Source organism: Falco cherrug, chromosome 13 (assembly GCF_023634085.1).
Source record: "Falco cherrug isolate bFalChe1 chromosome 13, bFalChe1.pri, whole genome shotgun sequence".
NCBI lineage: Eukaryota > Metazoa > Chordata > Aves > Falconiformes > Falconidae > Falco > Falco cherrug.
In genome coordinates this window covers 27672101-27686146 of record NC_073709.1, presented here as the reverse complement: position 1 = coordinate 27686146, position 14046 = coordinate 27672101, and the positions used below count along the sequence as shown (strand labels likewise).

The 14046-nt window shown below is 43.1% G+C and overlaps 1 protein-coding gene across 7 annotated transcripts in view; it reads right to left on the bottom strand.

The window, feature by feature from the left end:
- The window catches only part of MARK1 (microtubule affinity regulating kinase 1), a 62283-nt gene extending 50631 nt beyond the window's left edge, over positions 1-11652 (bottom strand). For all 7 annotated transcript variants that reach the window (XM_055725830.1, XM_055725834.1, XM_055725831.1 and 4 more), the window contains exon 1: positions 11284-11652. In XM_055725830.1, the coding sequence (XP_055581805.1) occupies positions 11284-11334 (51 nt within the window). In that variant the 5' untranslated portion in view covers positions 11335-11652. The remainder of the gene's footprint in view (positions 1-11283) is intronic.
- Between the last annotated feature and the right edge of the window lie 2394 nt (positions 11653-14046).

Sequence of the window (14046 nt, the reverse complement as noted above, 5' to 3'; positions counted from 1 at the left end):
ACAAAGAATAAATTAATTTTCTACTGTTTTCCTACCACCCAACAGCCGACATGAAGTCAGGCACAGCTTTCTCCTCTTTCTCAAGAATTATCTGGAGGTAAACTTAACTCCAACAGTCTCCCAGTTTGCTTTCTTTTTTTCCTGTTTGTCACCCACTGAGCCAGTCTTAGAAATCTTTTCAATTAAGACAATATTAGGAAAATGGCTCATGCACCATTAATATTTCACTTTATCATAGTAACTTTAGTGTAACAGTCAACCGCTACATTTAATTCAGCTTCAAATTAACAATTGTTATGTGAAGGGAATGAAAACAACAGAGATGGATACAGGAATCCAGTTTCTCTCTTCTATGCTACTCCAGAATGCCTGACACCACTCACTTTGAAAATAATTCTATCAAAACAATATATGACATGCCACTAAGAAAGACGTTTAATGAGTAATGGTGAAGAGCCTTGTACACAGTACTGAAATATAAAGTTTTACAAAAGGTCACACACACTCACAAATAGCAGCAGCAATAATAATATTAATAATCATCATCAATATTTTATCTTGTAGTATTTATAAGCCCCCAATTTTATTTTTATATAAGTGCTATACTGCTGCAATCACTGGATAAGCAAGAATAATTTTCTTAAGACCTTTAAATGCAGTTTTTATTTTATCAGCCTACTTTGCACAGGTTGAAGGATTAGATTTCCCTTAGCCTGTCTACAAACACTGCTGTAGGCATACATTCTCTAATAATTATGTCTTCCACTGACTAATTCCAGTATCTATATTAGATCGACCCTCATTGCTCATACCAACTTTCTGTAGGTAAGATTTCTCTGCACTATGCAGTAGATGGAGCAAGAGTTTCATTGTGAAGTGCTTTCATAAATGTTCTTTGTTCCTATGCATCTTACGTCCATCACTGGAAGAACTCTAAAATCAGCCAGCCTTGTTCATTTAATATCAAATTAAGAAAAGAAAATTTGAAAAACTATTATTCATAGGTACACCTGGCAAAGACTACTCAGAGACAGTATTATTAATATTTTCTAGTTATATCTCCTTGTGTTGAATGATTACAATTGTTACTCCTTCTGAAGTCTGATCTTACGGAGAAAATGCTATTTTAGTCCTTCACCAAGTAATGACATTTTCCTGATTTTTTTTAAGGACCAGTAGACAGTCCTTATTGTAATAATTGCAAGGGGAAGAAAATCTGATTACTGTTGGGGAAAAAGAAGAATTACTAAACAAAACCCCAAATGCTTTAAGGAATTCTATTACCTTCAATCGATGATATTATCTGGAATAGAGATACGAGTAAATACATTACACACGTAATCCATTTGTGGAGAACAACCATATCCTTTGCAAGAGCTCAAGGTAGCATTTAACAGGATAAGGTAATTTCTATGGCAAAAATCGGACTCTTCTTAACACACATGATTCTCTAAATTTTTGAGCTATGCCTCTGCTTTTTTAAAGTAATGACAGAAACATCTAAGAATTAGAAAGATACTTCTATACAACTGAAGCCAAGCACGCACTCTCAGGAGGAATTTCAGATATTTACTGTTTAAGCGCAAGTAATTTACGCTGTTGCTACACGTACTGCAGTACACCCTACACCTCACTTCCCTAACTCTGCAATTCTTGCACGTTAAATTCCTTGTGGATCTACTGAGTTTATTAAGACAATCTCTCTCTACAAAGAGCGTTATAAAATTGTATGTCCTTTCTAAATAAACATTATAAAGCTCTGGTTACTCTCTGCTGTTATCTGAGAGAAGAAAGCACAGTAACTTTACTGGGGGAGGGAAGGAAAGGTAGAGTGAGGAAAACATAATCTAACATGACTATTTAAAGTTGTAACAATCCTTTTTGCTAATAATTTCAAGAAGAGCCTCCAAAACAGAAACAGCTCCGCTCAACCCACCCACAGCAAAGCATTTCTTCACTTTCTTTAGCTTTACAGTTCAGATTATTCCCATACTAAAATGTTCATTGGGATTCATACACAAGGGTATTATTTGAAGGATAAACAGAAGCTACAACTACATAGCTTTAGTAAAGCTTTGTATTGGTTTTGCTTATGTCATTAAATGAGCAAAACTGGAAAAGGTCCCAGAAAGAGTGAGAAGCATAAGGAAGCTGGCAACAAGTATGCAAGCACAAGCACAAAAGCATGTTAGTAAGCAAAATGTGGGGGAAAATAAGGGGGAGAGGGGCAAGAATGTGATAGGCCAGGAAATTACAGACATTAAATGGCCAGCAACTTCACAATGGGTAAATGGAATCTCAGAAAGATGAATATTGTTACGTATATAAGGATAAAGCTGGTGTGGAGGCAGGTTATAGACTATCACCAGGTTTAAAATGAAATTGGTCAAATATTTGAAGGACTAGGTAAGAAAAATGGTCTATGTGATAACCTTTAACATTAAGATTACAAATCAATGGCCTTTTTCCCCTCTGAAAAAGGGGGGTGCCTGGAGACAAGTGAAAGATATTTTACTTTATTTTTCTTTAACTTTCTTCCCAAGTATTGGGTTAAGATGGCAAAGATAAGAACTAACAGTAGGGAAAGGCGGAAGCTGGGAGGAAAGCTTCCAAGAGAGCTGAAAATAGCTCTCTATCACAGTGACTAAGGCTGTGCCTCCACTTACAAGAAGGTGCATGTTTTACTGCATCATGAGTAAGGCGTGGGTCCTCCTACAGAAGCACAGTGGAGCAGAGGCACTACAGGTTTTACCATGAGGTTAGCCTTGGGCAGGAGACTTTACAGCAAGCCCTGCTAAAGCCTAATCTATCAAAATCTAATCTATTTCCTCCAACCACATCTGCCTAATGAAAGGTACCACTTCCCTCTAACAACCTTGCCTAATTTTGTCTCTGCTTGAGATTTTAAAAGTTATCATGCACTACTATTACTTTATAATACAAAAACAATTAGACTTTGTCACCAGTAATATTATCATTACCTGTTCTTGCAAAAGATTGCCATGGGCTATCCAGTAACTCTGTATGTTCAGTTTTGTGAACATCAATGTACTACACAAGTGCTTTCATCAGAGGTGAAATAAAGTTCTGTCCTATTATTCAACCTATTCATATCACAACTATGTAGCAACACAACTGGACAAAGCTCCTTATGTTGAATCAATTAAAATATACAATAAGTTTGGATATCATCCTCTGCTTTTCTATGTTTTTCTACTTTTGTGAATTCTACAGGCCACATGTTTAAATGTAAAACAGGATTTTTACTGTACTTACTGCCAACACACCATTAGGGTCATGGTGAACAAGGCAGACACTTGATGTGAAATCATGAACATGTTTCATTCTCTCCTCAGGTTAACTTAACTATGTTTATCAACCTTTATCTGAGAAATCATTTGAACTATGAACACATATCAAGGTATTATACCTACTGGGCATTCAAAATGACTGAACAATTTAAAGAATGTTTTACTGCTCCCTTTTTTGCAAGTGCTTCTTTAGATTTGGTATACAGATTAGAAATTTAAACAATGAAAATGGCTAAAGCCTGTACAGCTAAAAACTGTAACCAAGAGTCCTCTTTCTGACATATTGCCACCAGTCTTTTGAAGAATGCAAGTGCAAAGAAAAAGAACGCATTTTTTTCCCTTTCAAACCATGTTTTATTACTGTACTATGATTACAGGTTTCTATAACACGTCTTGCATTTTTCTAAAACATTGCAAACTTGAAATAGTTTGCACACAAAAGGACCAAGAGTCATTGGTATTGAGCACTTAAATCTTGAACAGCTCAGCAGGAGTCTTTACAAAAGTCATCTTGATAGTAAGCCATGTTAATGCTAACCAAACAAGTGTAGTAAGGTGTCTCATAAGCATAGGAACAGCAAGATAAGGAAAATTCCTTTTTCCTGGGATCCGTATACAACAAACTGCAGAATACCAGAACTTGAAAACACACAGACAATGCATTCATTCATTCCAACAGAAGAGTGCCTGCTTTCCACAATGATTCAAGTGATGTAAAGTGACTGTCAATCAGCTGTCCTGTTAAGATGGAGAATTTCAGAATAATGTAATGATCTTCTATTCTACAGAGATGCACAGAAAACCTGTGCTTTTGGGTTTTACATAAATACACACTATTGATCAATCATTACAGCCTAAGCCATGGCACTGCTCCATGAGCACGTCCAGTTCATTGCTTTAAAGGTTAATTGTAGCCCAGCTGAATTTAACTGTGCAGACACAGTTACTGTGACTACGAACATCTGTCTTTCAGCATAAGTTGGTGTTTTCTTTGAAAGCATACATAAAGAAATCCCTGGAAAAATGCTCATCTGAAAAAAACCCAAAACCAACCAAAAAATCCCCAAAAACAAACAACCAAACTTTTCCAATTGCCATCAGTTCAAAAAGCAGCAGGATTATGTTAAGCACAGAGAGTGCCTTTCAGTGCTTCTGCCTCAAACTATTTTACATCGATAGCTATAGTGTGTTTGGTCAGTACTTAGAGAGAAGAGGGGGGAAAAAAAAAGCTGAAACAAGCACAGGGAAACTTGCCTTAACAAGGACCATCTTATCCCCTTGGAATTTTTAACCTTAGATTTCCTAGGATGCTCACCAAGACTAAACTGTATCACCACATACAGCTATGAAGTCTTAAATGGACCTCGAGATCTCACCAATCCTTTGATTCTACTATTTTACTAAATTATTCACAGAAAAACAAAAAAGGAGAAATTTTCTTTCTTAAATGAGATACAATTGGCCCATTTAAAGTTTAATTTAGCACTGAGCAGAGAGAGCACACAAAAAAATGTTAATTTTCAATGTGAAAAAAGGAGAAAAATGTTAACAATTAAACAGGCTTGGTAGTTGATGTTGAGAAAGAGCTTATTAAAACTCAGATGATTGAGTTGCATTATATCCATTACACTGAACAATGTGAATGTTTCAATAGAACTTTCCTGTTTTCATAGCTGTTTTCAGAAACATTCAGCTGTGGAGAACATTTCTTAATTTACCACTACCTAGAGGTAAGTAAACATTCAAGGATGAAGACCCAGAAAATACTGTGAAAAAAAAAGATTTTTTTTTTTGTGATTCTGAAATTCCAGAAAGTCAAAAAAACCCCAAACCCAAAGAACGCCACAAAAAGCAAGCATTACATTTCCAACAGCAACAACAACTTAATAGATCATTTCACGACCACAACACAAATAAGCTAAGTTTGAAACATGTCACTGTCTGCAACAGTTTACAAGTAGTATATTTAACCTGGAGGGCAAAACAGAGCATAAACACATATGAGAGAGAGAGAGGTTGACACTACTAAAAGATAATCTCTAAACAGAAGCAATAAAATGCTTTCTCTCTGATATCACAAAATCTGAAAAGTTTGCTCAAACTCTGAAGTTGTTAGTAGGTCGATTTGTAAGAAATGTCTTAGGGCTTTAGCTGCATCAGATTTCTAGCTCCACATTAGTAGTAAAATAATCTCTCCTTTTTAAAGGATAGTTTCTCAATGAATCTGGACAATAGTGTCTGAAGTTCTCTCTCAAACATCAGTAAGATATTAAAGGCTAGGTCTATACTGAATTCTGAGAACAAGAAAAAAACCTCTGCAACTGCAAATACAAATAATTGATCAACAACATAATTTAACAGAAATCACTATCTGCACTTAAATAACTACTTTTTCTGTGTTTAAACTATTGGTGTCAATTAGAAGTTAGCAGGAGTTCCCTCTGCTAAACAACCGCAATTGTGATGATAGAAACTTACCACATTTATAGCAGAAACATTAATTTCAAAATATAATAGGGAGCCATGGGTGGGGGGGGGGGGGGAATCCTGCCTTTACTGATGTTTAAAACATTTTAAGTGCAGACTTAGAAAATTTTAAAAGCTATATTAATATAAACAGTAAATCCACATCATTGGAAAAATGATAGCTGAGACCCCACCAATAGCAGCAAGGCTCCATGGAACATAATCTCCTTGTTCTAGTTCAGCGTTTAACTCCACTGACCGTGTAAGTAGTTTTCAGAACACAAACCACAATCTATGTTTACCTATGAACCTCAAAAACCCCATGAAGTATGAAATTTAAAAAGTACTACAATCAAACTGCATTAACTCTTTCTGAACTTCAACACTATAGTCTTTTATGACACCTAGAAAGAACACTGAAATGTGAAGCTACATTTTCACTTGTTTGTTCTGAAATATTTCTCTTTACAGAAGGAAAACGAAACTAAACATCTGTGCCACCTGTTCCGTGACTCTCTATGATTCACACAGAAGATTAACTTCAAAATGGATAACATACTTCATAACAAAATGAACCTTGCTCTCTCTGCGCACAATACTCTAGCTAAATGCGTTTTTCCCCACAACATCGGAGCTTGCTCAAGACCTGAACCAAACCAAACCAAAAAGTCTGCACAGAGAAAACACAAACCTTCAAAATAAAGATTAGAAGAACATACCCAGTTCACACCATTCAAACAAACATACACCTAATGGTGTATTCATGATCAAAGAAAATAATCTTACAACGAAAAAACCCAGGCATTCTCTACTTTGCTAAGGCCCATCTCCTGTGGATAAGAAAGATACAGCTGTACTCTTGAACCCATAAGGCTTGGAAACTAGGCCATTCTTCTGCTTAAGGCACTGAACGAAAGAATTCTTGTCAGATACTTTCTCCCACGCCCCCTCTGCCCAAATCAAAACCATGTGTTCTTATTGTGCAAAAGCAAATCCAGAAGGAAGAAAAAGAAAAAAAAGAAAAAGAGAGAAAGAAATTAAACATAGTTTAATTATTACACCGACCTGACCACTCCATTCCATCCTCTCATCTCTTGCCCTGTTCAATTTTTTTCCCCTTTAAAATGCAGCTGTCCAGTAGCCTCCCCTATCAGAAAGTCATCTTTAACCACACCTACTTTAGCTGGCATCCCAGCCATCGCCCTTCCCTCGCTAGCTTGCAAATGGGTGTGCGTGTGTCAAAATTATAATTATTTGTATGATAATTAAGCAAATCACATGATCATCGGTCACTGTACTATCCTTCCTTAAAACTCCCTTTGCCATGACATCTCTTAATCACTCTCATACGGCACTGGCTAGGTAAGACCAACCACAATTCCCACATTCCTCCTCAGCCCTGGCCAGTGTTACCAGCCAGCACTCCTGCCTCGTTTGGTCTTTCTTCCGCTGTAAACATGCAAGATCTCTGCAACGGAATTAACAGACTTTTATGTGTCTGAAAAGTACAAAGCAAAATAATTCCTTAAAACTTAGCTAATGGGTGACATCACAACACAAATAAAGAGTAATACCTTCACAAATAATAGTAATACCTTCAAAAGATTAAACTACACTCACTGTAGGGAAAAAAAAAATAGTATTCTTACGCCAGACTAAGAGGTCCTTATGTCACAAAAAGCTAACTACAACATTCTCATTTTTATTAATTTTACTAAAGTTGTATGTAGCTGACTGTTGAATCTCTAGTCTTTCCTTATACAGAGAATGTATTACCAGCTTATTTCTTTTCTTTTCCCTTAATTCAGAAAAAAACATTCCCCGACTTAATGACATGATACAACACAGTATGAAAAACATAAAAGCCTCTCTTTCGTCAATTAATACCAACTCAATGAAAACAGAAGAGCTACTCTAGCTCAAAGCTTTTGATTTGTGTCCCTCTCCTTCTCCAGCCTCAGAAGAAATGGGAAGCTCAGTTTACCTAAACTCACCCCAACTGCAAGTGTTTGAATGCACTGAAACAATACCTACCGCAGCCTACTTACAATGTATCAAGAGGAAGCTGTAAATAGCTACATGTACAAAATCAAAACACAGAAAAATTATTATTTTTAATATTACTCTCACCCCTCACTTGAAAAAAATAAATCCAGTAACAAGCATGAAAATAATCTTTACCATACTGCCTCCACCCATTAATTTCCCCAAGTTTCCTAATAAACCATTCAACAGGAATAAATGATTGACAATCATACTCTATTTCATTTCCCCAAACATAAATTTCATGAAAGAGAAATAACATTTTCAATGAAAAATATTTACGGATGTATGCTAGAAAAGTTAAATATAGCACTGGGAGATGTAAAGAATAGTAAAAAGGAAAAGAAAAAGAAGGGTGTGAATTTCTGTAACGCAGACCTATCAGTTATACACATACTGTTTCACAACTGCTGTTTCCCTCCACCTGTTGTTTGTCCATTGTCGGCAAAAAGTCCCTGTACCTTTCATCCAGCTTTCTGATAAGACTTATCAAGTAATCTGTTGCATGATCTTACCCCTCCTAGACTATTTTCAAAGGGTCCTGTGGGATAAAAGGTACAAAGAATTATGGAAATAAGCATGTTTTTCACCCATCCCACCAGGAACTCCTGTAATTCCTCAAGGAACGTATATTCTTATAATAGGTGATATATGCAATTATTGTAATTTTTTTTTCAAAAAATCAGAACATATGCTTGCATACTCACTGAGAAAAGCACACACTGACATTTTTTTTATTTTCTATTATAAAGAGCACTGAAAGCAGCTGCCAAGAGACGGGGAGGGGGGGTGGTAGGCTAGTTTGCCATGATTTCATGCAACGACCTCACGCCACGTGCAAAGCACAGCTGGACGCGTACGTAGGTTTGTACTCAGAACCATCAATCAGCTCTCTCCGGGATACAGAGCTACAGTCTGTCCCTTGAGAGTCACACAATGGAGCAACATTGCTGAGATGGCCACGCGTATGAGATGGAAGAAAAGAGCGATCTCCTGAAGATCACCATTAGCTGTAGAACTTGGGAGAGCTTTGCTAATATACATACTCAGGAACTGCAAATATGCACTATGAAGATAGATTTACTTACCAGGCCAAAACCACTCATACTTACTCTGCTCTCCTCACTCCTTCCAATAACTTCTCCCTTTATTTCCAAGTTCTTACCACCCCAGTTACCCAGAGCTTACTAGCTACACTCTGCGCATCAAGACCCATCAGCATAAACACTTGCCAGTCCATTAGCGTTTATTAGCAGGAGGAAGCATATTAAAAGTAAATTAAGAGTCTCACCTCACCCTGACAGAGTCCATTTTAAATCAACAAACGCTACAACGGACCACCTCCTCCACCCACATTTTGCCACTTTAGCAGAAGGTCTGATGTAAGGAAGACCTCAGGTAGCAAAGAGGGGCTTCCCGAGGCTCCCTGACAGGCAGAACCAACAACCTCCAGATCTCTGCTCCAAAACCCAGCAGATGCCATACTAATAGCAGCACTACAATTACTTTGTGCAGATTTGGGAACTTACTACTGCACAGCTCTTTACTGTTCATCTGACCGGAGGATTATATTCATTAGTATTCGGTTACAGACTAATACCAAGATTTTCAGAAGCAAATGTACAATTTAGAGTATTTTGATATCCTGTACAAACCTGTTTTTTTAGATACCCAACACACTCTCTGAAATAATAAAAATAAAAGAATCCTTACTTATTTCTAGGTATCAAAATAGAGCATTCAAAAGTAGCATAACATTTGCTAAATGAACTACTAACACTGTAGCTGAAGTTTTCATTCTACAGAAGTTAGTGATGTTTGAGAATATTTCCTTTTGCCTTATGTAAATGTACTTTGCGAGTCTTATGTACTATATTACTGGATATGTGCATAAATATTTCCCTTCCTGTCTTCTCTCATCTACATTCCTATACATGCTTGAATGGACACTCAGGAGTAACATGTATCGCTCAAACCTGGCCTTTGTCATTTAATTACATCTAAACTTTCTTTTTCATCTCAAGGACTTGTTTTCATTCTGACAGTAATACAGGACTCATCAGTCCACGAAGAGTAAGGACAGACCAAATGCATCTACTTGCTTTAACTTGTGCCCAGGCTGATACTGCTGTCAATTAAACTTCCACTGAGTGACTGATACTAAAAGCTCATTACAATGAAGACACCAAGGTAGGGTTTCACTTCTTTAACTATATTATCTCACTTGTTACCTTTGTCTTCCAAATTCTCTTCTCATATCCACTTTTCATAGAATTCAGTAACCTATTCATCAGGCACTGCTGCTTTGGCTCGTACAGTAACAAACATTATGAGCTCCTACTGTTGACCTCTTCAGACTGATGCAATGCAAGCATACATCTTCTTCAACCTATTTCAACCCACCAGGTTTCTTACTGATCAGTTTCCACCCAAGTGGAAGCTGAGTGTGACTGCACGCGCCAAATCTCGTATGACTTTTTTCCCCTCCTGTGCATTTTGCCAGTTTCCCAAAGGCAACTAACGATACCTAGCACACATTCCAAACATACCTCTTAATACTGGTCCCCTCACCTAAAACAAAAATTTCACACCTCCTATACTACCCTCTCTTTAAATAAAAACCACTGACAGATAGGACCAGATACGGGCCAGGATCTTAAGATTTCTCAGGTACACCAAGACTGGTTATTTTCTGCGGGAAGACCACCACAACGGAGAACACCGCCATGCTCCTACTCCGTCAAGTCCGGGTGGAGCAGAGGAAGAGCAGAAAGATGTTTAAACAGCACAAAGGAAGAAACAAACAATCAACTCGGGAGGCACCAAGGGCACACGACGACAGCCCCGCTCAGTCGCAACACAAAGCAAAACCAGAGGAAAACAGCAACGCCGGGGACCACCTTCGAGGTGCAAACAAAGAGCCAAGTACGGCTGACTCCCAGGCGGCGAGCCGGGGTCGAGTGCCAGGCAGCTAGAGAGCCCAGGGGTGGGTGCCCCGACCCCGACCCCGGGGTGCCAGCGCGGGGGCTGGGGGGCCCGGCCCGCAGCCCGCGGGGGCCGGAGGCCTCTCCCCGCGGGGGCCCGACGCCAAGCGCCCGTGCGCGCCCGCAGCCGCCGGCTCCAGCCAAGTACATATAAGGGCAGCCCGGCCCGGCCCGCCCAGCAACGCGGGGAAGGGGCTGCCCGGCCGCCGACCCCGCGGGAGGCCCGGGCCGCGGGCGGGCTGGGGCGACGTGGAGCCCAGCGCGCCGGACCCGCCCCGGCAGCGCCGCACGGAGGAGCCTGAGGCGCGGGCAGGCGGCGGGGACGGCCCGGCGCTGGGGACGGCCGCGGCCCGCCCACCCCTCGGGTACCTGGCCCGGGCGGCAGGGCAGGCCGGGCCGCCGCCAGGTGCCGGGGAGAGGCGGCCGCGGGGGGGGCGGGGGACGGGGCGCGGCGGAGGGAGGCCCGGCGCGGCACTCACGTTCTCCGTGTCCCGCTCGTTGACGGTGGGCAGCGGCGTCCGAGTGGACATCTTGTGGGCCGCGGCGGCGCCGCGCCCGGCGCGCTGAGGGGAAGGCCGCCCGCTCTGTTTAGGCCGCGGCGGAGGCCGCCGGCCGCCCCCGCCGGCAGCCGGGCGCACACGGCGGGACGCGGGCCTCCTGCCGCGCTGCCGGCCCCGCTAGGCGCCCGGCGCCATGGCCTCGCCCGCCCGGCCGCCCCTCCGCCCGCCTCGCCGCCGCCGGGCTCCGCGCAGCTCGGCCGCCGGCTCCTCCTCCCTCCTGCCCGCTCAGGTGAGCGGCCGGCAGCGCAGGGGGGCCGCGGCGCCTCCTCGCAGCATCCGGCGGCACCGACTCCTCCTCCTGCCGCCGCTGCCCCGCGCTCCCTTCCCCGTCTTTCCCCTCCTCCCCCTCCTCCTCCCCCTCCCCGCCCAGCCGCGCCGGGCACGGCCCCGCCGGCCAGGCTCCGCCGCCCCGCGCCGCAGGAAGCGCCGGGCGGTGCGGGCGGGCGCGGCAAACGCGGGCGGGCGGGCTCCGCCGGTGCCGCCGTCCCTCCCGCCGCGGCACCCGTGACGGGTGGCACCGCGCCGGGCCCGGCGAGGGCGGGAGCCGGCCGGGAGGGCGCGCTGGGCCCGGGCCCGCGGTGAAGCGGGCTGGGGCAGGTGTGCGGCTTCGTGAGGGGGGCGGGCGGCCCGGTGCCCCTGCCTCAGGGCCCGCCGGCGAGGCCGGCCGCATCCCTCAGGCTGCCGAGATGGCGGGCCCGGGCGGAGGCCGGCGGGGCTCGGGCGGTCAGTCAGTCAGTCGCCCGGGGAGCCCCCAGCATGAGGGGACGCGGGACGGGGCCCGTGTGGGGGCCTGCTCCATCTTGGCGAGTGGGTTACCACAGGGACTCGGCCTTGGAAGGGGCGGTGGGGCAGCCCAGCCTGTCTCTGTCACAGTGCGGAGGCCGCTGGCCTCAGACCTGGTGGACAGTGGTGAAACCCAGGGTACACGGAGCCCAGCGTACATGGCATGGCTTATCTGCAGGCCCGCACCAGCCTCCCTCACCCGCTCAAAGCTGGGAGCGGATCAACAAGACTATGAGACATGTCCATCTGCTCGTGCCTGACCGGCACACAGTCCTCGAACACTTAAACCGATGACCTCATGTGCTTAAAATTAGAACCATACACATATTTTTGTCTTTGAGAAGTTACTAGTGTTTATATGGCAGCAGTGTTTGCTATAAAACCAGTCGAACCCTTCAATAATCTGTAAAAAAACCAAAACAAACCTAACAAAAAAACCCTCCCCTGCACCAAAACCAGAAGACAAGCAATGTGCCTGGATTTCCACTGCAATACCTTGACAGATTTTTGTAGCTGGGGCTGTGAACATCTTCAGAAATGCTGTGAATGCAGTCCTTGTTCTGAAAGACCTTCCTTACGAAAAACACTTTGGAAGGCACTTGATGGGTTGTATGTCTCGTCTCCAGGAAGCCTTTATGTGCTTGTGAAAGGGCATGCGCTCTTATTTCTTTTATTTATAGGTTATGTATATATCTCCATATGTGTGCTTATATCTGTAGGTGAACACACTAAATAGAGTATATTTAGTTCTGGCTGTGTTAGCGCTGGCGTGATACAAGAGGTGTCCCCAGCTCCTCAGCACTGGTCAGCTGATGGTGGAGTTTTCCAGATGTTTGGGAAAGCAGCTCTTTCCCTGTAGCTGATGCAGAGAACATCCCTGCATTGTATGAGCAGTGTGACTGGAATCGCTCTTTGCACATTCAGCACCACGTTGTTCTGAGCATGCATGATTTGCCTGTCTGGAAAGGTAGAGGTTCCCAGCTAGTCCTCAGCTCAAAGCCTCCCAAATCCTTGCAAGGGCCTCTGTGAGCTCCTAGTTCTCTTCTCACACAGCTGGCACTACCGACTGCGAGGGAATGTCAGGGTTCTTCATTCTTCTGGGAACAAAATAATCCAAGAATTGGTTTACTCAGGGTAAACAGCCATGGTCTAGCTAGCATGCCAAAACAAGTTTGTTGACAAACTGGATATTAACCCAGTTTGGTTGCTTAGCTCATCAAAGTGCATTCACTTTTATCCCAAATAAGAACAAGGCTGTGTCTGGGGCTCTGCGTGGGGCCTGACTCTGCAACCCTTACTTGGTCAAAACTCCCACTGATGCAAGCCCGTCGTGGTAAGGATTTGTGTACGTGCTAGTGGTTGGAGGAGAAAGGAGTATAAACTCATATGTCTTCTAAACGTGTTTCATGGCACCAATGACTAAGAGAAAGCTTAGAAACACTTCCTGCCCTAGAATTTGAATATGTTTTGGTCAGTAATGCGTAGGAAAATGCTGGCTCATCAGAAATTAAAAACATAATAAAGTAATAATTCTTGTTATCTGAAGATCTGCTTTGCAGTTGTTTTGGTCATGGTTGTTACTGTTATCATCTTTCAGACTAATAAGGTCACTCATTCATTTAATAGCTCAGTTTAATTTTGTTTGGTTATTACTACAGGCCTCTTGTCTCCCCTGACTAAGAAAATGCAGGGATGATGACTGAGGAGCTGCATGGCAGAAAGAGTGGCCACAGAGATTGTCCCATCATCCCCCAGCCGCTCTCCAAAGAGACAAAACAGGAGATAGGCAATGGGCTGAGCACAAAAATGGCCTGCAAGAAGGATGCTCCAAACCCTCTGAGACCTACACTAAAATATACAGAAAGTTATTGCTGCTTCAAGTGTCACAAAGTCCTGCTT